General features: G+C 41.3%; 1 protein-coding gene across 1 annotated transcript in view; it reads right to left on the reverse strand.

Annotated features, from left to right (window-relative positions):
- The window catches only part of CFAP20DC (CFAP20 domain containing), a 490,970-nt gene that overhangs the window by 61,554 nt on the left and 403,018 nt on the right, over nt 1–26,398 (reverse strand). The window contains exon 16 of the mRNA XM_077451901.1: nt 5,786–5,847. Within this exon, the coding sequence (XP_077308027.1) occupies nt 5,786–5,847 (62 nt within the window). The remainder of the gene's footprint in view (nt 1–5,785; nt 5,848–26,398) is intronic.

A 26,398-nucleotide genomic window follows, 5' to 3' on the forward strand; every position in this document is an offset into this window, starting at 1 on the left:
GATTCATCTTGAGTCTTTTGGGCTAAGCTGGGTATTGGAAGAGTCCCTGTGTATTAGCAAAGTGAGCTGTGTTGTATCGCCATTCCATCCTTTGCCATGGAGTTCATTCCTACTGTTTAACTGAGTCCATATTGACTACTCTTGTTAGGGGGTAACTGACATTCTGGTAAGCCTTAGGTGAGGGTGTTTGATGTGACCTAGCCTATCCTAGGAGTCTTTTCTATCTTTTACTTTTTTTATTTTTGCTATAATAAACATTCCAATTTAAAAAAAAGTTTAGGCCAATATGTATTTTTCTAGATATTTTTGGTAAAAAAAATTGCAATAAGCGTATATTGATTGGTTTGCGCAAAAGTTATAGCGTCTACAAAATAGGGGATAGATTTATGGCATTTTTATTATTATGTTTTTTTTTTTACGAGTAATGGCAGTGATTTGAAATTTTTATCTGGACTGCGACATTGCGGTGGACAAATTGGACACTTTTGACACATTTTTGGGACCATTGGCATTTATACAGCAATCAGGGCTATAAAAATCCACTGATTACTATATAAATGTCACTGGCAGGGAAGGGGTTAACACTAAGGGCGATCAAGGGGTTAACTGTGTTCTCTGGTGTGTATTCTAACTGTAGGGGGGATGGGACTGACTAGGGGAGGAGAGAAATCAGCGGTCATACTTAGTATGAACACACAATCTCTCTCCTCTCCTCTGAGAGAACCGGGATTTGTGTGTTTACACACATCGATCCGGATTCCTGCTCTGTCATGAGTGATCGCGGGTGCACGGCGGTCATCGCACCCACCAGGCACTCACATTGGCTCTGGGCACATGCTGTGGGCATGCACGCGTGCCTCCTACAGTGCCAACGTACAGCTACCGCGGTTCGCCCAGGGGAGCCATTCTGGCGTAGTATAACTGTGGTGGCCATTCGGGAACTGGTTAATGTGTATTTGTCACCATTTTTCAGTATTATTTTGTCACAATGAATTCAATTTATTCACTTTTAAGGTACACTATATTACCAAAAGTATTGGGACACCTGTCTTTATGGAACTTTAATGGCATCCCAGTTTTAGTCCATAGGGTTCAATATCGAGTTGGCCCCCCCTTTGCACCTATAACAGCTTCAACTCTTCTGGCAAGGTTGTGCACAAGGTTTAGGGGTGTGTCTATGGAAATGTTTGATCATTCCTCCAGAAGCGCATTTGAGAGGTCAGGCACTGATGTGGACAAGAAGGTCTGGCTCACAGTCTCTGCTTTAATTCACCCCAAAGGTGTTCTATCAGGTTGAGGTAAGGACTCTGTGTTCAGGCCAGTCAAGTTCCTCCACCCCAAACTCGCTCATCCATGTCTTTATGGACCTTGCTTTGTGCACTGGGGCACAGTCAAGTTGGAAAAGGAAGGGGCCATCCCCAAACTGTTCCCACAAAGTTGGGAGAATGAAATTGTCCAAAATATCTTGGTATGCTGACACCTTAAAGAGGAAGTAAACCCTGATGGGTTTACTTCCTCTTTGTCTCTCTGCAAAGGTAAAGCATAATGGGCTACTGTGCATCATATAGTAGCCCATTATGTGTCACTTACTTGACACAGAAGCCAGTGATGTCACCGCTGCCCCCTGTAGTCCGGAGCATTCATCTTCTTCCAGGTATCGCTGCTCCGGCCACTCACAGCGCTGGAGCAGCGTTGACGTAACTCCTGTGCATGAGCATGGGAGCCGCCACTAACGGCATATCGCCGTTAGCAGTGGCATGCTGCTAACGGCGATAGTGCGCCTGTGTGCCGCTGTCTATGGCACATGCGCCTTAGACAGCTGTCACTGTCTTTTATTAAATATCTCCTAAACCATGTAGGTTTAGGAGATATTTCTTGGACCTACAGGTAAGCCTTAATCTAGGCTTACCTGTAGGTCAAAGTGGTTTGTAAGGGTTTACAGCCACTTTAAGAGTTTCCTTCACTGGAACTAAGGGACCAAACAGGGTCATACCTCCTGGTGCAGATCCCACATCTGGCTGTTACCCCTCCTGTTCAAAATGCTGCCTATGAAAAGTGTTTAAATACTGTCTATGGAATCACTAAAATATTTCTTATTTTTTTTATGTTAAAAGTTTATAATTAAATGTGGATTTTTGGGCTGTTAAACTACATGCAGTGTGTTATTTTCAAAATGGGCCTACAAAAGTCTTTTAAAAGATGTCTCTGCAATCTGTACAATATTCCTTCATTTTAACTGTAACAAATATGGATTTTGTTTTATTTGTTGCCATAAAATCTGCATGGGGTATGTATTTTAAGGCCTTTAATGAACTTTACATTTTTTTTGTCCTCAAAGACTAAATGAGTGATGTAATGTTGCTAATAAGGCTTACAAGAGATTGTTGAAATACCACGGGGAACTTACTAAACTGGTGCACTCTGAATCTGGTGTAGCTTTACATGGTAGCCAATCAGTTTTTAACTTCAGCTTATTCAAATAAGCTTTGGCAATAAAACATGGAAGCTGATTGGTTTCTATGCACATATGAACCAGATTTTGCAACAGTGCAGTTTTAGTAAATAACACTTTATTTATGCAGTGTATCCAATATTCCTTCTATTTTAGTCTGAACAATATTAAATAAATCCAAAATGTCTGTCTTGTCCTCTAATGCTAGATGAGGGTTTAGTAAATGAGGCTTACAAGAGATTGGTAAAATACTGTATTGAATGTGAACCATATTTCTTCTATTTTAATCTTAAAGTGGTTGTAAACCCTTACAAACCACTTTGACCTACAGGTAAGCCTTAATCTAGGCTTACCTGTAGGTCCAGGAAATATTTACTAAAAGAGAGTCACAGCTGTCTACGGCGCATGCACCATAGACAGCGGGGCGCAGGCGCACTATCACCGTTAGCAGCCTGCCGCTGCTAACGGTAAAATACCGTTAGTGGCGGCTCCCGTGAGTGACGTCATCGTTGTTCCAGCGCTGTGAGTGACTGGAGCAGCGATACCCAGAAGAAGATGGATGCTCCGGACTACAGGGGACAGCAGTGACATTGCTGGCTCCTGTGTCAGGTAAGTGACACATAATGGGCTACTATTCGATGCATAGTAGCCCATTATGCTTTACCTTTGCAGGGAGACAAAGAGGAAGTAAATCCATCAGGGTTTACTTCCTCTTTAATAAAGATTTAAATATTATTTTCCCCCTGCTGATTCAAGCCTAGGACTGCTCACTGTGAATTTATCCTGGAAAGGGATCCATACCTACAAAGGGAGCTTGATGTGGAATGTCGGATTTAGGTCCTGTGTTTATGGGTTTTGGGCTTGTGACATTACTTTGAGATGCTTCTGAGATTATTCAGAATTCACTGATCACCTTCTGACCTGCATTTCTCTTTCTTCAAGTGTATACTTGTATGGGAATGCAAAACCCATCTGAAGTGAACCAAAAACTTTTTATATAGGTCCTAAATAACAGTTGGTGGTCAGTTTTAAAAGAAAATTTGAAATAAATATTTCCATGGTTAGAAATGATCAAAACCCGGGATTGCCATAGAAAACAAAGACAGCTGACACTTATGGCAAAGGTAAATACTGCAAAGGTTTTTTTAAGATATATTTCATATTTTCTGTATATTATTTTGTTTGCTGTATAAATGCACCTCCAAAAACTACCATCCTTTATTAAAAATTAATTTGTATTTGTTGCTGCCTGTAAATGCTTTTAATTGAATACATTTCAAATTCCAACATCCTCCCCCAGGCAGCACACCTAATGATTAAGCAGGACAGGATGTACGTGTTTTTGAAGCATCCTTTTGAACAAAATATGACATTTAACATTGTAGGTAAACTAAATATTCAACACAAAAATAAATTGATTTCCTTTAATCTATTATAAATCAGGGTCACAGCCAGAGCCAGGCATTCTGCAGAACGGGTAGCAAGGGAATCATTTATGAGCTAGGATAAGGCAGTGGGTCACCGTGTAGGAATTCTGAGTTATAATTTGGTCATCAGCTCTCTAAAGCCCAATTATATTACAGAAGGAGGCCCTTCCAAGTTTAATACATTTTAAGCCAAAATAGTTTTATTTCCTGATAGAAGAACACAAGTTAAAAGAACACAAAAAAAAGTTTTTTCATTTTATGGCCTCAAAATGAGATACTTGCTAAGAGGTGTTCCGAGGTTCTATAGTCTATTTAAAAAAAAAGAACATCAGTAGCTACAAATACTGTAAAATTGTATCTTTACAATCACTAAAAGGTTCTATAGTTCTGTGACAGAGGTGGGTACAAAGAGTACTGGCTGTCTTGTCAGCTGGCCTACCTCTGTAAAGCTTGTCACCAGTGGGCTGGACCAGACTTGGCAAAATAGGGAGGCACTGTTTTAATAGGCTCCTTAGAAAGCCCTTCATTCTCAGAGAGACTTGGTTGTGGATAGGTTCAAATAAAATATTCCCAACGCACATGTTCCTGAAACTGGCTGTAAATGTAAAAGGGTGCTACAGCAACCACTGGGTGAAAACTGAAGACATTTTGAGAAGTATGCCACTAGCACACCAAGGTTCTCCAGAATGAGTCCAAAACTTTATTTAGCAATTACATCATAGTTACAATAGCAACATTACACAACCTCGCAGGACCCACTCATACTTCTCGGTTGTGGATAGGTCACATGTGAACAGACCATGTGCCTGTGGGGAGAAATAAGAGCCCTGGCAGTGGAGACCACATTGCTATGAAAAGTCCTGCTAGAGTCAAAAAGCTGAAAGAGGAATCCTCCCATTTTGTGCCTGCTGTGCTCCAGTTTATGCTATGTGGTGTTCCTGGATATATGTAGGAGCCCCAGAGGAGCTTTTGGAATTTACCCCCCCCCCCCCCCCCCCGGTCATCAGAACTAGTGTCTTCATTAGAAGATTTGCCCTCTATTTCTTTTCTGGGGAAAACCCAACATTTTTGTTGATTTTTTACATTCACTTTTGATGTCAATGGTAAACAGGACAAATAGAGAGGGCAAATCTGTCTAATGGGGCACAGACTCCCCCCCCCCCCCCCCCCCCCCCCCAGGTCACCAGAACTAGTGTCCTCTTTGGAAGATTTCCCCTCTATTTCTTTTCTGGGGACAACCCAACATTTTTGTTTATTTTTTACGTTTTGATGACAATGGTAAACAGGGCAAATAGAGAGGGCAAATCTGTCTAACCCCTCTTCACTCTATCCAAAACTAAAAAAAAAGTTTTGCCTTTAGTCATACTTTAGGGAGTTTAGAACTGCAAATACATATCTGTCCCTGCATTCCTTCTGAAAGAGAATGTAAGTGATTTACCCTCTGGACAAAGGAGTCCTAAGGGGGATTCCCTCTTGTAATTCCCAAGAGGCTCTAAAGATTTACAAAATCAAGGGAATCCTTCATGATTATGCCCCAGAGGCAGCGTGAAACATGTTGGAGTTTTGGTCTGGATGAATAAAGCCGAGGCTGCTTTTACTTGCTTAACACTCGGGCCAGGTGAAGGTGTGTAGCGGGCGGGCAATCTTTCTCTGGTTTGCATCAAGGAAATAGCTGTTTTTCCCACTCAGGATACCCATTACCTCCGTGCTACAGGTGGTAATATTTTCTGTAAAGTAAGGATCATCTCATGACCCCCCCCCATCCCCTTTCACATAAAAAACATTTTTCACAACTGAAAAAAAAGCAAGTCCATTGCCTCCTCACATGATGTGCAACAGTATTCATATTTCAAAGTTAAAGGACTACTATAAAGACTATTTTTAAAGAAATTCATGCTTTCCTTACCGAGGGTTGGATTGAGCCAGAGGATTCATCTCTGTTTGATAGTGAGATCCCTGATTGACAGGCTGCAAGAAGCAGAAAAAAGGCAGTCAGGAATTAAATTGCCAAAAAAGTGATTACAAGATGTCAAAGCTACAAGAGAAATGAGACTGATTTAATACAAGTAGATGTGAGGATCTGTAGTCTTTGCGGTACAGGAATATAGAAATGTATTCAAAATCTAATTGCTTGAATTCCTGGGAGACCCTGTGCAAAGGAATATTCCTGTTTTAAGCACTCCCTGGGTTGCAGTGTAGACTAGATTGCCACCACAAAATGTAGCACAAGGAACATTGGGCATGCTTATGTAAGTCTAATATTGGCTATATGGCAAAAGTGTAACTTATCTGAAGCAAATACGGCGAAATAACTGTGAATATTCAAGAAATATGTATTTTCAGTCATTATTGTAAAGTTTATTTAAAGTAGAATTCTGGGATATATCTAACAACAGTAAAACCTTGGTTTGAGAGTAACTTGGTTTGAGAGCATTTTGCTAAACAAGCAACATTTTTTTAAATACATTTTGACTTTATATACAAGCGATGTCTTGATAGACAAGTAGCGTCATGTCACAACTGAGTATAAAAGAGAAGAGAAGTGCCTCTAAGTGTAGCAATATGGTTGCACTTAATGAAGGTACAACATTTAGAAACTCACATGGTTGATAATTGCAACAGGCACATCTAAGTATGCAGGCATCCGGGGTAAGGCTGTCCACATGGACCATCCCCCGCCCCGCCTTCAACGTCATCCCTTCCACTCTGTGCTCCCTGAGCGGTTCAAGCCTTGCTTTCAGATCGCTCGACTGCAGGGTAGTCTTCCCGGTCACGATTGCAGACTGATAGCGGTGAGAGCTGGCAGTGCGGAGGATGGTCTATGTGGACAGCTTTACCCCAGATGCCTGCATACTTAGATGTGCCCGTTTCAATCATCAACCATATGAGTTGGTAAAAGTTGTACCTTCATTAAATGTAACCATATTGCTACACTTAGAGGCGCCTCTCTTCTCTTTTACACTCTGTAGCTCTGATGAATTTTGCTACTATTCCCCTATATGGAGGCTGCCATTTGTGGATGGACATTTTATGGTTACACAATCTATCTCATTGCTATAATCATTTTATATGGACTAGAAACTGAAGGACTTATGAATAAATGGTTTTGGACTGAATCAATCAGAGTTTCATTCTTCTTATGGGGAAATTCGCTTTGATATACAAGTGCTTTGGATTACAAGCATGTTTCTGGAACGAATTATGCTCGCAATCCAAGGTTTTACTGTAATCTTAAAATTGCTCCCTCCTCTGTTCTAACACCTATACTAACTAACCTATGGAAGAAATGTATACTTACCTATTTTCAGGCCCATCTGGTCATGTGATCTCCCATGTTAGCCAGCAGCTGGCTACAGGGGAGATATGAGAGCACTTCAGCAATGGCTGGAATGTCTAAGCGGTGATGTCACTCTTAAGCCCCATACACACTATCAGATTATCTGCTGAGTTTTTCCTTCAGATTTACCAAAACCATATAATATGAGGACAAATCTTAGGAGTTTCAATGTGTATGCAATCAGGCAGGCCCTTCTACTACATGGTTTTGGTAAATCTGAAGGAAAAACTCGGCAGATAATCTGATAGTGTGTATGGGGCTTTAGGCTTACTATGGTCCATCCATTGTTTGCGCTCCCTCCTCTTCCCTAAGAGACATCACTAGCAGACACAGGGGAGCTAGATCATGTGACTGGACTGGAGCAGCCTGAAAATAGGTAAGTATGCAGATCTTTCTTCCACTGATTAGTTAGTATCGCTGTTAGGATGGGAAGGGAGATTAGTTAGGTATGTTTGTTCCCAGAATACTACTTTAAGGTAAAACTAAGGGAACTTTTTTTTAAAATTTTGGATAGAATAAAGGATGGTTATAAGCCCTGTCAGTTTTTTTTTTTTTGCCATCTGGTTCGCATTGGTCACTTCCTGTCCGATAGCCAAAACAGGAAGTGAAAAGAAATCCTTCCAAAGTGAGGGAATCCCAAGGTGTCACCAGAAATAGTGTCCCATGTAGAAGATTTCCCCTCTATTCCTGTTCTGGAGTCAACACCCAAAATTTTTGATTCTGTTTTATTTTCACTGTTGGTGAGAACGGTAAACAAAACAAAAAGAGAGGGTGAATCTTCCTAATGAGGGCACAGACAGCAATATATATCATATTGGCCTGTAACACTGATCAGTGAATTTTGATGGCAGTGAAGTCTCCCTACTTTCAAAAATCAATAGATAAGCGGGGAGGATTCCCCCATCCACATGCAGTGTGTAGATGGGGGAACTAAGTCAGTTTTTTGCTTTCATTTAACCCATAGTTGAATGAAAAAAGATAAACTGACTAATCTATGGGCTGCCTTAGGCACAAAAGAAACCTGTATAATACATGTGGGGTTCCATTCAAATAGTTGGTCTTGATTAAATTGAAAGTGGAAGTCCATGCAAAAACTAAAATCCCTGCATCTATAGCCACCAACATTCTAACAATAGCCTCTCTATGCCTGTAAAGAAAAAAGGAGTAAAGGTACCTTTTCTGGGCGATCCAACCTGATCTTCAGTGGTGGAAGCTCTGCTGAGTACACGTTCGACAACGGCTGTGAAATGAATAGGAAGTGACTTCACCCATAGAGTCACTATGGGGATTCCATTGACGGACGTGTCCTCTACACCCGCCTACACAGTGAAGCCGCAGCTGACAGCTCAGCGTGGGATCAGGGCTTCTGCCGCTGGAGATCAGGTCGGATCGCCTGTAGAAAAGGTAGCTATACAGATTTTTTTTTCTTTGCAGGGCTAGAAAAGTTAGTGTTAGAATGTTGGTGGTTATAGATGCAGGGATTTTAGTTTTTGCATGGACTTCCACTTTAAGGGTTTTTCTAATGAGGATGGTCTGCCAATGATTGCAGGAAAAAATGCTCTAATGAACAATTTTTCAAAACTTTTGTAAAAAAGATTGAACTAAAATTCTACTGGTGTATGCCAAAGCAAATTTACAGGTGCCACTCAAGGCTCCACTGGGTCCTCTTAAGTAGCAATCACTTGAAGTGCAGACAAGGACAGAGCTCATCCCAGCTCTAGACATCTTTGAAAAAGGAAAAGTCCTGCAAGTCCTCTGCAAAACCCCATAAGAAGGTTTATGATAGCTTCAGCCCGAGCTCCAACCAGACCACGCCCCCAACATGTTTCATTCTGCAGATAGAGCTTAGCCCTATGACTAATCTCTGTGGGTGAAGTGAAACGCGATGGAGGCATGGCCTGGTTGGGACCTGGGCTGAGACGATCACACACCTTCTTATGAAGTTTTACAGAGTGTGCCACTTCCAGGACTTCTCCCTTTTCTATCGGTGTATGGCTACATTTAGATTGTCCATATGGTTTAGTATGTTGGTGCTAGATACAGAAAAATAAAGCATGGCAGTTAATGAGAGTTTTGCCATTTCAAACAATTTGTTCTGCTTCTATGTATCCTCCATAAGGATGTCAGAGAATATTTTGTCTGTTTGGCATTCAGATTGATTTCAACACAGTGCTTGTTTCACTGCCTAACAAAAAGGTTGCTGTATATGACTGTCAATGAGAAGGTTTCTTAGTAAGAGTAATACAGCTTATTAGCAATGAGAAACATTCCACTAACACAGCCTCTATTTAAATAAAATAAACCTGTGCCACGCTGTGTATACCTTTGTGCAAATATTAATATCCAATGTGCCAATACATAAAGTGTAAATGGCAAAAAAATATATATATATATAAAGTGACTGTGAATATACTGTCTTTATTATATATAGTTCTCTCTATGGAAACCTATATGTTATCAAAAGTGCACATGCTAAACCAGACGAGTGTCTCTGCACACATATATAAATGATTGAATATATTGCATATATTGAAATAATAATAAGCACCAAACGATCTTATACATTGTGCTGTGCATTCAACTGCAATACACAATCTACAATATAAGTGCTATTAGAAGACACTTATGCAGTGTTATATAAACCATAAATAAATAATTGGATATGATTATTGCTAATATCATAGGTGTAAAGAAAGTCCATATAGGTATAATATATATCCAGTGCTCCAAAACAGAATCCGCCGTGATATGTGACTTTACTTCACAGTTGGAAATTTTCAGTGACTTTCAGTGATTCCACACACGTGCTCCCCCCCCCCCCCCCCCTCCATGTGTCTGCGTTCACCTCAGAAATTTTGAATGTACATCTAAGTTTGGTCAAACATATGCAGTAGAACCAACACTGGGATCAGGGTTAGTGGAGCACCAATGTGTGCAAAGAAAAGCTCCAATAGTGTAATACCATTTCAATTTCAATTTATTGAAAAATAATTTATAAGTCATACGCACATCTTAGAGGTGCTACCAGCGCACCACTCTATGCATAACATGAAAAAAACTAACAATTCCAATCCGATCGGGTGTGTTGTTTATGCCACAAATCACCTCGCCGAAAGAGTAGAGTTTCTGCAGGCTTCTCCTCCGTCCTGGCCCCTCCCCTACGCGTATTTGACACGGGGCTTGTCACGTGTCTTCATCAGGGTAGTAGAATCCCCCTGATGAAGACACGTGACAAGCCCTGTGTCGGAATCCCCCTGATGAAGACACCTGACAATCCCTGTGTCAAATACACGTAGTTGAGGGGCCAGGACGGAGGAGAAGCCTGCAGAGATTTTGCTCTCTCAGGGAGGCAATTTGTGGCATACACACCGATCGGATTGGGATTTTTTTTTTCATGTTATGCATAGAGTGGTGCACTGGTAGCCCCTCTAAGATGTGAGTATGATTTATAAATTATTTTAAATAAATTTAAATCTAAACGATTTGGGCCACTGGATATATATTATGCCTATATGGACTTTATTTAGACCTATGATATTAGCAGTGACCATATCCAATTATTTATTTATGGTTCATATAACACTGCATAAGTGTCTTATAATAGCACTTATATTGTAGATTGTGTATTGCGGTTGAGTGCACAGCACAATGTATAAGATCGTTTGATGTGTATTATTATTTTTTCAATATTTGCAATATATTCAATCATTTATATATGTGTCCAGAGATGCTTGTCTGTTTAATTCGGCACTTTATGCATTGGCACATTGGATATTAATATTTGCACAAAGGTATACATAGTGCGGCACAGGTTTATTTTATTTATATTTATTTATAAATATGTATATATTTGTGCGTCTGGTGCTAGCAGCTAAAAGAGACCTCTTTACACATGAGGATTGTTTTAGTGGATCCTTAGGTTAGTGGATTGGTAGCGCGCAAGATTTTTTAGTTGATGCAGCCTCAATTTAACTTGCGGTTAACAAGCCCCCACACATCCCTGGATTTTCTGCCATTATATACAAACGCGTCCTAACAAATACGAGCACAACTCGTAAATGACTTTTTAGTTTGACTAAAACTGTAAATGGCAGCACTGAAATATGAACAGATCGAATGCTTTCACGGATTTACAGTAAAACTGGCTCGTTTTTTAGGCTGTAGCCACGGCAGATAATAAAGTTCCCAGACAAAAAGAAACAATAACATTAAAATCCCATCCCATTATAGAAATGCTACATTTGTCAGATAAGAGGAGTGGAATTCTCAGCTATTACATTGATTCACTGACTCCACCGGCTCTTTGTTTAGTGATTTACACAGACGGTATCAGACCGGATTTATTTCAACAAAGCCCAAGAATTCTAACATTTAAGCACGGCACTAAATGGAAGGTAGAATATGTTTTTCAAAGGAGTATGGGAACAATGATTAAATATAACCAATTAATACTTCCCCCTATTTCTTTGCAATATGAAACTATACACTCTATAATGCCATATAATGTTTGACCCCTGCCCAAATAATTGAGCTCAGGTGTTTCAAGTAATGGGTACTGTTAATACAGCATACAAAGACATTTTAGACAATTTTGTGCTTCCAATCTTGAGGCAACAGTTTGGTCAAGGCTCTTTTTTGTTTCAGCGTGAACAGTTCCCTGTCTCCTGTGTACACAGCCAGCTCCATAAAGACATGGTCACATGATTTTGTTGTGGAGAAATTCAAGTGGCCTAAACAGAGCCCCGACCCGACACCTAATGAACACTGTTGGGATGAATTAGATCCCTAACTGTGAGCCAGGTTTTCTAATTTAACATCAGTTCCTGAGCTCACAAATGCTCTTTTGGATAAACAACAAGAAATTGCCACAGATACGCTTCAAAATCTTGTGGAAAGCCTTCTAGAAATGGTGGTGGATGGTTTAGCTGCAAGGGGGACCAATTTTATGGTAATGACTGTGGTTTTGAAATGGAATGTCCAGCAAGCTCATATAGATGTGAAGGTCAGTTGTCTGAAACATTTTGGTAATATAATGTAGGTGCACTACAATTTGTGACATAGTTCAACCTTTTTCAACCAGCATGCCCAGGCACTCTGGAGTGCCTCCAGGTTTCTGCAGGGGTGACTTGGCAAATGCCAAAATTTTGCATGTAAGCCAGTAGGTGGATGACACCTGCCTTTTAGTTGCACAGGTTTTCATTGTGCACCATTACAACCTTCCAGCTGTCAGTGTCCCAACATCCAATGACATCAGTTGATAAGGAGGACATTGGGTGCCTGCACAGTGAAGGAGGAGAAAGAGTTAACATGACTGAAACTTGAATATAGCTGACAGAGGAATATTCTCTTATTTTAGGGTCTTGTTTTTCACGATGACCACAGTATAGATAAGGTCTGGTAAAAACTGGTTTTGAAATTATGTCTTCAGACAAAGTCAGAACATCAGCATTAAATAGTTTAAATTATGTTTTCAGGTAATATCCCGCCAGCTAAAATACTAGATAAGACTATGTCTGAGAGGCTATATGTTTTTATAAGGATTGTGTGTCATGTGATCAACTCTGTCCTCCCTCTTTCCCTCCTTTTCTTTAAATTGTACAATATTATTAGTTCATAATTTGTATAAAGATGCAAGTCTTACCATTAAAGCCAAGCATTCATTCAATGACCATCTTGTCTTGTGTACTGAATGCTTCCAGAGCTCCAAAAGAATTCTACTGATTGACCAGGTCTAAGCAGAATTAACCCTTATACACAGCATCATTGTTTGCCCCTACCCTGTGTGATGAGAATCAAGTTGGTTTGACTTCAAACAATAAATCACAAACTAGATACTTTCGTAATCAGGTGCTTGGCTAGAGACAGAGAGTGATTCAGGACGCGGTGCTCCCATTCAGTTGCATGGGTGAACAATACCTCACCTCTGCCCATCAGGAGGCACTGACAAGCAGAAGGTTGGCAGGACTGATTCATGAGAGATGTAGTTTGGGAAAGGATCTGTACTATGACAGTTAATGGATTATTGAACTACAATTCCCAATAACAGCCATTTATAAAGAGGAGAAAAAATAATATTTTCTGGAGCTGAATACTAGGCGACTTCCCCTATGCTGCGAGATGACAGAGGTGCACACATCACTCTTGTGTACACATCGACCTGATACAAGCCTGAGGCCCAAACAGAAACTGAAACACTTTTAACCTGTGTGCTGAGGATCCGAGTTGATCCAGGCTGATCCAGAAGTGAGTTGAACACTGTTGCTATATCACATTGCTGCCATTGATCTATTGTTGCTAGTGGAGACTGAGTATTTAGGGGCTGCCCATCTCAATATCAGCTTTACCAACTGCACGCAAACTTTAATGGGACTGTATTTAAGTGCACATCATAAAACTGGGCCCGACACTAGCCGGCTGAAGAACCAGCACAAAGGACTACTAACCCAAATAGCTCCCCCACAGAAACTGTGCCTATTGCCCATAGTAAGAGGTACCTCTCTAGGGAGCCTTACATTTCACTGTAGTCATTCATACACAAAGGACACTCTAGAGTGGATATAGCCTACTGTTACAGAGGAGTTACTACATTATTGATTATCATTACTGGTACTGTTTTCAAATGCCCTTGTTTATTGCCGATTTTGTGGCTTACTGGGTCTGCTCTAATTTAGCTGAATAAAACTTCATTCCATGCTACTATAGCCTAATGAAACTGTAATTTGCCCTAATTCATTGCCTACTTAACTATGTACAATACATACTGCTATTTTGTTTAACCTGTGATCATATGTTGGGTTAGTTTACCACTAATCAGCCTGGAGTTGGATTTTTTATACTGAATCTCAGTTGTGTGCAGAGTATCTATATTTTTGTTCCCAGTAGCACTGCAGGATGCATTTATTTAACCACTTGCCGACCACGATATAGCCGAGTGATGGCTACAGCACGGTCGTTCAGTTCTGGGAAGGCGTCAATATATGACCTCCCAGAACCCCCCACTCATCTCCCGAGGTGCACATTGGGTTCACGTTGTGCCAATCAGTGCCTTCTATCAGTGCCCATCAGTCCTGACTATCAGTGCAGCCTCCTATGTGCCACCTATCAGTGCCATCTCATTAGTGCTCATCAGTGCAGCCTATCCGTGCCCATCAGTGCAGCCTCTTTAGTGCAGCCTATAAGTGCCCATCAGTACAGCCTCATTAATGCACATCAGTGAAGAAGAAAAATTACTTATTTGCAACATTTTATACCAGAAAGTACATGTTTGGACTTTTGTGTTGTTTGTTTAGCAAAAAATAAATGAATTATTAAATAAGCGATTAAATACCACCAAAAGAAAGCTCTATTTGTGTGAAAAAAAATGATAAATATGTAATATGGGTACAGTGTTACAAGACCTTCCATTTGTCATTCAAAGTGCAACAGCACTAAAAGCTGAAAATTGGCCTGGTCAGGAAGGGGGGAAAGGTGCCCAGTAGGTAAATGGTTAACCTGGTGTGTCTGAGGTGCTGAGGCTGTTCTCAGAGTCCAGACAGAAGAACAGAGAGCACTACACTATGAACTCAGACTCACTTCCAAAAATGTTTCATGAATCTTGCAGCATTGAATCCTCTGATCCATTTGGCCACCTGAAGTTAAGAAGGAACTTGAGCCCTGTAGAATCCCCCATCTGCGCCTTCATATTTAGAAATCCTGCATGTGTGCAGATATGCCACAGGACTCTGTTGTCAGACATTTAGGACCTAATGAAGACCTGCAGCATGTCTATGAATGCTGAATGCATGGGGGATTCCAATACATGCACTCAGGTTCCAGTATGTGGGACCTTCCAAAGACCTGCAGCACCTGTGCACATATGCGCTGGGATCCCTCCGCATGCACGGATGTGCTGCACGTATCTGCCAAGTCCCAAATACCTTACAGAGAGCATTTTCATGCCTGCACATGTGCAAATATCAGGCATACACCCACCCTTGTGTAAGACACTGCATTCCGGAATGTGATATGGCAATCCCAGGAAACAGTGGGCATCCCAACATAGGCAAGAAAAAAAGGAAGTGCTGCAGTTCAAAAGTGAGAAAGAACTAGAAGAAGAAAAGTCCATGTAATTGTCCACTTTAAGAGGAATACCCAATAGAATGGAGCAGCATGTGCCTGGCTTCGAACACACCCTTTCCACTATGTAGCACTAGATGCCTTAGTGCCCAATCACCAGGCTCTAGTGTTTTCATTACTCGGCCCTGTGTTACTTCAAGTCAGCAACATGGAGCTCAAACAGGGCTTCTTCTCTTTACTCCAACAGAAAATTGAGCCGCAGGGGGTGAAGTAAAGTTGAAGCTCACCTCTGGGAAGCTTAAAAATGGTCTCTTCCAGTGGGGCTGTTCCTGCACTACAAGGGTTAATTGTTCATTTAGTCTAGAGGAGAGGAGAAGCACTTTAACTTACCTGACCCTACACTCCTCTGGCAGATTTCACACCCCTATGCTTCATAGTTTCATAGTTAGTAAGGTTGAATAAAGACACCAGTCCATCCAGTTCAACCTGAGTGAGTATCTACAATTATCCCTATCCCTGTACAGTACATTGCACACTCACATCGGTCCCTAACCTCAAGGAGCCACAATCCAAGGTCCCCATTCATATACTATGGACAATTTTGGACACAAGCCAATTAACCTACCTGCATGTCTTTGGAGTGTGGGAGGAAACCGGAGTACCTGGATGAAACCCACGCAGACACAGGGAGAACATGCAAACTCCAGGCAGGTAGTGTCATGGTTGGGATTCGAACCAGCGACCCTTTTTACTGCTAGGTGAGAGTGCTAACCACTACACCACTGTGCCGCCCTATGCTCTTGTAGTGTACTGTCCCTCAGTGTCATCTTGTCCTATGGACCCTGCATTGGGATGACATCAGAACCTTCACAGCAAGGGGGAGAAGACGCTGTGGAGACTGGTCTAGCAGCACAGAGGAGCAGAGGATTGGGTAAAAAGATATTTTCTGTGTCCCCTAGACCTATACAAACAATTAACTATTGTAGAGTTGGTGCAGCCCCAATGCAAGGGATCATTTTTAAGTTTCCAAGAGTTGGGCTTTAAGTATATGCAGCTGGGGTGGCCGGCACTTAAGTAAACCCATTTCTTTGTGCTTCATAAGCAAATTGTATGTTCAATTTTAATAGGCATAATACTAAATTTGTTTTAGATGTGAATTTCTATTTGTTAAAACTCTAAACTGTTCTGATGAATTTAATTTAACAAGCAGACTTACCCCCCGAGCTGTCAGATGTAACCCCTAAGGTACTCGTACCACTGTTTGAAAACTACTACTGCGGATGATATTTTTAAGAAAAATTTAAAAATGAATTTTTCCAAGATGCAAAAGCAGCTTTATGTATTCTCAAGCTGAATGCTTGTCAAAATAAAGCTGGATATAAAGATAATTCCACACAGTAAAAAGCTGTTTATTACAGAGATATGAGCCACTGAACTGTAAAAAAGTAAAAAGCTAATACAGGTATGAAGCTAGCAGTGTATATAACCTTTGGCAAACTAAAGTGTTTAATTATACAGCATCAATGTCTTCTAACAGGAAGAGAACTGGCCTATTCAGAACCAGAATGATTATGAGAATAACGCTGTGAATACAGTAAGTATTATTTTACAGCATCCTTGTCCTGTTCTTTATTTCCAGAGCAAGTCTTAAGCCCCGTACACACGAGAGGACTTATGTCCGACAGACTTCCGAAGGAGTTCTGACGGACTTTTCGACTGAGCGGACTTGGCCACACACAATCACACCAAACTCAGACGGATTCGAACGTGATGACGTACGACTGGACTCGAATAAGGAAGTTCATAGCCAGTAGCCAATAGCTGCCCTAGCGTCGGTTTTAGTCAGTCGGAATAGCATACACACGAGCGAATTTTTCGGTAGGAACTGGGTCCGGCGGAGTTCCGGCGGAAAAATTTGAAGCATGTTCCATTTTCTAAAGTCCGTCAGACTTTTGCGAATCAAAAGTCCGTTGCAGCCCACACACGATCGAATAGTCTGACGGAATCATTCCGTCGGACTTTGGATGTTGAAAAGTCCGCTCATGTGTACGGGGCTTTATAGTTTCAAGATTCACAAGAGTGGACTTTGTTCTGTACTCCTGTGACCCACATTCTGCCACAGCTGGCTAAAGTCTGCTATCGGGTGATGTCACTCAGCTGGCCCAGGCTCTGGAGAGATCCCAATTTTAATGCCAGGGTCCATCCAGATGCCTGGACCAGCCTCTCAGCCAGCCCCTGAGCCAGCTGATTCTGCCCCTCCCCCCGTACAGCCAAGCGCTCCATGAAACAGAACATAGATTCGTGATCCGGGCTTCCATCAGAGGGTACAGCCAATACGAAGGTAAGGGGCCCGATCAGGCTAGGAGAAGGCAGGATCGGGTGAAGGGGAGCCATGTTGTGCAGTGCAGAAACAATCTCAGCAGTGTCTGCTCTCTGTGGCACTGAGCTCAGACAACAGGGTCTTTACTGCCACCTCTGGCTACTATGCGCATGTGCACTCCTCATGTGTGCTGTGTTATATAGTGTGACCGGCTGCAGCCCCTGGCTGCCAGTAAAAATACTGACGGTTGGCAACACTGAGCACCACACTTTCTATGCTGGGCTCAAAGCACTCGCTCACTGTATTGTATCAATGGAGGAGCAGAATTGTCATCCCAATACAATGAGTTATTACTACAGAACAGCTCCCTATCTTCTTAACTCCATCACATGGGAGGAAGTGTTCTGTAGTTTGCTAAAGGTGAACAGGGCAGGGCTGATAACACTGCTTTAAGTTTTCAGTGCAACACAGCCTGAGAGCCTGGTAAATTGCCAACATCTAAGCAGCTGCAGCAGCTCAAGAGTGATAACACTGCAGTAGTTTGACAGCAGAAGGAAGAGGGTTGTCACTCTATCAGAGAAAATGCCTGTCCAATGGTCCTATTAGCAGGATCATCAGGTCTTTAGAACATGTCCCAGGGGGTAAAAACATACAGCACTGTCTAACTGGACTTGGCAGCCTACATCATTATGCGATTTCATAGTTTTAACCAGAGTTTTACTTGCAGGCTAGACTTCCTAATGGTTATTTTCTTCGACAAAGCCTTTAACAATGTTAAACTGTAATGAAAAAGAAAACTCTGCATGTTTTCTCAGCAAATTCTCAATCAAAGTTATTTGCCAGCAGTAGATTTGGCTCAGGACAGCTCAGAGGCAGGTTCTGTGCCAGAAAATAAAAAATTAATTTGTGCGGCTGTAGAGAGGAGGAAGCTGTGAAGACATGTGGTTTGATGGCAATCTGACGTTGCTTGCGCACATTCCGCCGAGTATTGCGTTCCAGAGAACAAGGTGAGAGCGGTGACAGTAACAGGAGGCCTGCCTCACACGTGCAATGTATTTACTGCACGTAGCTGCCTGATTGTTCATTATTGAGACTGTCAGCTAGTACGTCTCATGCATTGATGAGAACCATTAAGCACAGATGTAAGAACATTATTAAAGCAGCTGGTGTGCTGTTATCAAATCCTATTATCGCTGAATGTTAAGAGAACTGTATTAGAAAAAAAAAACACTAATATTATGTTTACATGTAGAGGAAACAAAGCAACATATTAGAATAGATCTGTCTGGTTTCAAATGTTTTCTTTGTTAATCAGTATGATGCAAATTGTGCACTTTTCTAAGGTTTTGTTTTTCCCTTTTCCCCAGAAATATTTAATTTGTTTAAATTGCTCTGTCCCAGTTGGAAATAAAAATAAACTGCGGGTTTTTGTTGTTTCAGATTTCAGATTTTGTAATAAACATTTGTTAAGTGACTAGGGACAGGATTCCCAGAGCACTATGAGTTAGCTAAAGAGACAGCACAGTAGTGGCTTGTAGATGGATTTAGATACTTACAGTATGTGAAAGTACAATAAAGCTCCCCCTGCTGGCACAAACACAGAATACAGGATAATAGCGTGCAATATTTTTTATGTGCCTGGCTAAAATAAATATCGCTTTCCCCTCTTCCCCAAGAAACTCCACTCTGCTACCAACTGGCAGTTCATTTCTGGGTTTAATGGCAGCCAGTCATTCAATCTATTCAAGTGTGCCATGAAGCCATCCTGGACTTACAGTACAATATTGTAGAACACTGAGCTAACGTTGTAACTTCAATCCCCTCTCTACAGTATAAAGATCTTGCCGGCAAGCAGTTTAACTATTACCACTGGCCGGTGGCCTTATTGTTCCCCGGAGATGTACTCATATGTTGCTGGGGAACAACAAAGCCACCTACCAGTGGGAACTTCCTGGTTTACAGGCGAGCGCCCCCTGCTTTTCCTGCTGTACTGTGGTACCTCCAAAGAAAAGGAGAAAAAGAGACAGAGTACCTTATGGTGGTAGTAATATATGATGAAAAGGTAAATGGTGTCCTCACATCTCAGAGTTTGCTGAGCTCCTTAATGGGGAATCAGACAACCTAGCGTGTAAGCCTGCAGGGAATATGACTGTCCTGAACAGAGTAAGGTTGCACTTGATTCTTCTGGGGTGATCCGGATGATCCTGTGCTCTGGGATCTCAGGATTTCGGTGTGTTCACAGGAAGAGGTTTAGGAGCCCCAAAAGATAGGAAACTGGTGTCAGCAAGCTGACAATGGATTCTTCATTAATATTGCATGCAGTACACTCATAAACAGCATGAGAGACAGATCAGAGCTGTTTAAAGTGTTTTGTGCATCAACCTGAGGAAGTGGCCAGTGTAGTGCCACAAAACGCATTGTACAGTGTTTTATACTATTCTGTGAGCAATAAACATCAAATCAATGAAACATTTATTTCTCAACATCTCCTTCACATTTGGGCACCTCTGCCGACACCAGTTTGCTATTTTTTGGGGCTCCTAAACCTCCTCTCCTGCTGTGGTTGGACACAGCATAAGTTCATCAGTAGGATCACAGCCAATGATTTTGGCTGTGAACCTGCTGATGGCTGTGGCCAATCACAGCACAAATCTGTGTGTGTTAGTGAACACAACCCAGATCTAGTTTTTTTTTTTCCCCTGATTTCACTTACCGTTCAGAATTGAAATCAGGAAGAAAAAACAGACAGCCAGTCTGCGAGTAAAATCATCACACACGCACTTTTTAGGCACACAGTTAAATGGGTTGTAAAGGTTTGTTAAAAAATAAAAATAAAATAACAAACATGTTATACTTACTTCCTCTGTGCAAGGGTTTTTCACAGAGTGGCTCAGATCCTCCTCTTCTGGGGTCCCCCAGCGGCACTCCTGGCTCCTCCCCGCATCGAGTGCCCCTTCAGAGACCCGCATTCCAAGGGGACACCCATGCAGGCATGCCCCCGAGTTCTGCTGCTCCGTCCATTGACACAGAAAGCAGGACTTGGCCCCATGCCCTGGCTCCCATGTCACTTGATTTGATTTGACAGGAGTGGGAGCCAATGACTGTGCTGCTATCAATCTATCCAATGAGGACCCGAGACAGTGGCTGGAGCTGCACTAGAATGCATTAAGGTGAAAAACTGCAAGGGTTTACAGCCTCTTTAACCCTTTGATTGCTGTTCTGATCACCCCTGTCACCCAGCCAGTGCCATTAGTACAGTGACAGTGTACAGTATTATCACTGAGCGACGTCAGATAGTGTCAGTTAGCTCCCCTCCCAGCCAATGTCAGTTAGTGCCAGTCCCTGATTGACCAACACACTATCGCTGATTGCTCTCATTACTAGTATACTGTGTCTGTCCAGGTCTGTATTATGGTCATGGTAAGAACTATAATAGTGTTGCCAATAGTATAGTGTCCCCAAACACAGTGTTAGCAGGATCAGCCCAATCACTGCCAGCACTTTGCAAAATGAAGCAGGATACATTGTGGCCTAAATTTATGAAGACATTTGATTTTGTTGCATATGTTTTATAACATAAAGTAGAAAATATCGTTTTTTAAAAAAATTTTTGGTTTATATAATAAAAAATAAGAAAACCAGTGGTGATCGAATACCACCAAAAGAAAGCTCTATTTGTGTGAAATAAATTATATAAATGTATAAGTGTTGCATGACCGTGCAAATGACAGTGAAATTAGCACAGTGCTGAATAGCAAAAAATGCCCCGGTCGTGAAGGGGGTAAAACCTTATGGAGGTCAAGTGGTTAAACACCACCAGATGAATGCTGAAGGGAAAAAAAGAAGAGAACCCAAAGATGTCAATCAAGCGGCCAGGAGACATCAGGAGAAACAGTATGTATCAAATAAGGTATCAAAAAACAGAGAAGAGGAAGGCTATAAAAAAGACAGGAGTTGTGATTTGAAGTGTCCATAGATAATGGACCAACATCACAAATTATATAGAACTTTGGTTGGGTCAGGTGACAACCATATGCCTCGGTACATTGCATGATATCTTCAACTAACTGATTTGATTGGCTATGTTAACTTTTTCCCTCTTAATCTACATTATTCCTCACATTCATTCACTAATCTGGCTGAATCAGAATCTGAAGTGATCATACCAATTACCCCTCAGGAGCCCACCGATTTTATCAGTCCATTAAATACTTTGCTCAACAGTACAGAGCCCTAAAGAAAGGGGGCCCTTTGAAACTCCATAATGTTTGGGCTTTTTATGATATGTCTGAATAAAATTGAATCTGGACTAGTCTCTGTTTGGATTTTGGACTTTAATATACTGTACATATTCTATGTTTAATTGTATAACTTTGTTTTAAATATTTTGAGTTTTCCTTATCAAAGATAGAAGGCTATCAGCATTAGGTAGAAGATTTAGTAACAAATCTGCCTGGGAAAAGCAGAAGTCAAAAAGAAAGTGTAAGCACATCTTATTTTTCATACTCTTTGACCGTCACAGCTGCCATCTCCATGTAGAACGGGGTCTTTCATTTAAAAACAGCAATTTTCAACACCCTTTCTTATCTGTTAACAGGTTCACAGTACAAAAACATTGACAGTCAGTTATCGTCATATGGTTGTAGCTTTTCAAGCTTTTTCGTGATAAGTGTTGACGGGTATACCATTGTATATTGCAGATGTCTTTAAACAAAGAAGGTGTAAACCATGTCAATCCAATAATGGTCTTGAGTCTTCTTATGTTTGGCAGTTAAACCGTGGCTCCCAATTTGGAATACTGTACAACATTGTTTCATCTCAGTGACCATTAGAAGAATAAAGTAGTGCCGTATTTCCATAGCCATGGCGGTGCTATATTACAAATGTAGCAGACTTTCAATAAGCGTAAAGGTTAAAGTGGATCTGAACTCAAAAAGTTAATTATAGGGAACATCTACAAATAGTCATTTTGCCTAAGTAGTAGCCTGACAAATCAACATTTTATCTGAAATCCCTCCTAAAAAATAGCAGTGAACTTCCTGGTAAGTGACGGTGCCTAGGCACTCCTATGCCTACAGACTTATTACAATATACCTGCTATGTGAGACCTAAGGCACTACTGCCTATGACTGCTAGTCTCACAAGATTTAGAGTGATATTTGGTGATGTTCACTGTTTATGATAGTCAAATCCACAGGGAGACACAAAAATAAGAGTTGATGAGTTAGTAATGGGGGAAAGATTATCTGTAGGAAGACCACAGGCAATACTGCTGACCGGTTCTTTGCCCCATGCCTGTCTTTTTTGGGGACAACTTCCAGAGTTCAGGTACTCTAACGTTTGTTGTTCTGAAGAGACATAAGTGCCTTATGTGAGGTAGGGATGTGGTGCTCGACAAGGATCTTCAATCGATACAAAAAGATGGCTCCTTAGCTTAGCTTGATTGCTAAGGTTCCAAATCAGAGGTCATCTGAACTAAGCAGAAAGAGCGCCAGGCAAATGTTTCTCAGAGTCCAAGAATATTTATTTGATTCAACAAATTAGCAAAAGTAAAAAGGAATCTGTGTGGCTTGTTATAATATGTATTGTATAAAACAAAATAAAAAAGTAAAAGGAATCCAATGTGTTTCAGGGGCCAAAACAATCCCCCCTCGTCAGGGCTTTAGTGCTTAAAACAGCATCTCATTAGGCTCATCCTGGACAGCAAAGCCAGAATAATATGCAGTGTGTAAATACCTATGTTAGTGCAGAGCTGCAGTGGGCCTTATGTGTCATTGTGTTTTCACTAAGAGTTGCTACCTATCAGCATCAGACCTTTATTGGAAGTTTGAACCTGATTGGTGGCTGTGTAAGAACACTTTCATTAAGGTCCAATGTCTCTGTAGATATCTGGAAACATTCTGGAGCTTGTCAACAATGATGGATGTCTGATGGATGTCTCTGGGATTAGATCATTATGTTCAGTAGACATTTTCTGACCAATGAAGTGTCTGTGGCTGGTAAAATATGAAAAAGATGAATGCTTAAAGGTTTTAGTTGGATGTGTTGAGGAGGACTTAGTAAGCCAATATACTCATCCTCTGACAAAGCCTAACTGATAGTAGTCATGCGGGCCCTCTCGTAGTAAATGAGGGCCTTCCAAACTTTTGCCTGTCACTGTTGTCTTGCTCAAATGCTGACTAAATAGCAAGGTAATTTATCCTTCCTTTCCCTGGGTGAGGACCAGCACTTTAACAATAGTGTGGTTGTCACCCACTTCCACAGCTTCCAGGATAGACATTCCTGGCGTTCACCAGTTGGAAACATTGCCATGTGTAATTTATTTAAGCTGATTTGTAAGTATTAGATTTCTTTAAAGGCCCTTGAGGTTTTCAGTGATATTATTCTTTACCTTGTGTGTTATATATGCTAAAATTGATGCTCTATTCCAATGATCTCCAAACTGTGGCCCAGGGCCAGACGTAGCCCTTTGCTTGCCTTTATCTGGCGCTTGATGCATTATGCCTCCAACAAACACCAATGATGGGGCACCATTCCTCCCACTGACTCTAATGATGGAGCACCATTATTCCCCACTGACACCATCAATGGGGCTCTATTCCTCCAACTGACACCAATGATGAGGTGCCATTACTCCCAATGACTTCAGGGAGGAACTATTTCTACAACTGACACCAATCATGGGGCACTATCCCTCAAACTGACACCAATGATAGGGCACTATTCTGCCCTCTAAAATCAGTGATGGGGCAAGATTTACTGACACTGACCCCTGGGATATTTCTACTCCCACTGGCCACATCCTGGCACCCTAGAACCTGAAGAACAATAACCTGGCTCTTTGTTTATAAAGTTTGGGGACCCTTGCTCTATTCCATAGATACTACTCCTGATGAAGTGAACTGTGATTCACAAAATGTGTTGAGACTTAGGATGCATCTTTTTCTAATTTGATCATATTGCATATTTGATCATATGCATTTTTTACGCATTGGCTTGATATTATATTATAACCTTTAATATTATTTCTTTATGTAGTAAGATCTGTATTAATATACCAATAAATCTGTATCTATGTGTACTATGTTTGTGTTGAGCCTCATTTAAAGTCCCAAAAAGGACGGGCCTTTGTTTTTATGGTTACCTAGGGGGGCTTGTCTCTGCTCCTAACTGCAAGTCAACATACCAATGCACACCTGACCATGTCTGATGCCTTGTGCCAACGTGCTATGGTCAAAGGGTAATGTAGTATGATCAGCCATGTCACATCTGCGAATTCTCACCACATGTAACAATCATTCCATTCCTCCTATGGCATCCTGTGCATCCACCCTAGCCTCTGGCTGCACTTTCTTATGAGATTCCAGAATGTCCTGAATTTGTATTCTTGTTGCGGAAAGGACATGCTGTTGATATGAAAATGTATCCAACCACAAAACCAGAGTCAATAAGGCATGCAGATTACACCGTGACAATATGCATGTGCTTCTGGGGAAAATTTAGATAGACATAAGTCCCTCTCCAATAAAATGGTGTTGGCCATCCTGTGATAGGAGTTGTATGTGTCTCCACACCATGCAAACACTTTTAGCTGTGGACAGGCTGGGGGAGTGAGAACATGTCAATGCAATCATCTGCGGTCAGTATAATAATTTACAGGTATAGGGACTGGGGTGGATAAGGGTATAATAAGGTTCTGCTTAACAATCACATTACAAATATATTTATCCTGAACCGTATGGTTAAGAGCTGATGTGTGAAACGTTACAGATTCCATGCTGATTGAGTTCCACTGTTGTCCTTTACATCATCAGATAACTGTTATTTTGAAGCACATCAGCTCTTTAAATCTGTATGCTAAGGCACCACTTGAAGACCTGTCATTACGAGCCCGAGGCCAGAGCAAACCCTGCTTTGCTTACATTCAGCTGTCTGCAAAGCAGGTCTGAGAACAACTAGGAAATGCATCTGTTCCACATAACCAATGATCTGTGCAATGGTTATTGGTATGGTATAGAGCCGCTCTGAACCTCTTTACTTGAATGGGTTGCCCTATGCATGTTTGTCGCCCTTTTTGGGTGACAAGCTTCACACAATTTTTAAAGGAACGGTTTGCCGTGACTGCTACATGACAATTGAAGCAGAATTACATCACGTTTTGGGTGCCATTAAAGGATAATGACACCCAAATGCACATAGCGCATTGTTCAGCAATCGGCACGCGATTTAGAATCGAGGGGGAAAACACGGCAATTCTGTTTGCGATTCCAGATCATGAAGTGTGAATGAAGCCTTAAAGCTCAACTCTAAGCAAAACATTATTTTTTCTTTGTAGTGTGACGGGTTTGAGGGTTTGAACCTCTATCAGGTTTTTATTACTATCTGTATCCCTAATGGGAAGGACAAGTAGTGCTGAGAAATCTCTCCAGTGGGGACACCGACATTGGGGTTGATTTACTAAAGGCAAATAGTCTGTGCACTGTTGCTCTAGATCCGAGGGGAACAGGCAAGGAAAAAAAAAAATCTGCATTTTTGCTGACACATGATGATATAAATCAGAAGAGTTTCCCCTCATTTCAGAACCTTCCCTCAGATCTAGAGCAGCTACACTTCCAAGTGCACTTGTAGTGCACATAATATTTGCCTTTAGTAAATCAACCTCCCCATTTTTATTGCTGCCTATGCCCTCCTGTCCTGTGACAACAGTTGTCCAATTCCTATCCTTCTGTCACTGTTGCAGGAAGTGGGGGAAAATAGGTTGGCTAGCATTAGGTTTAAATAACTTCTAATGGCAGCCATTGGGATGT

This window comes from Lithobates pipiens, unplaced genomic scaffold (assembly GCF_037356315.1).
Source record: "Lithobates pipiens isolate NorthernLeopardFrog02 unplaced genomic scaffold, aLitPip1_a1.2 Scaffold_23, whole genome shotgun sequence".
Taxonomy (NCBI): Eukaryota; Metazoa; Chordata; class Amphibia; order Anura; family Ranidae; genus Lithobates; species Lithobates pipiens.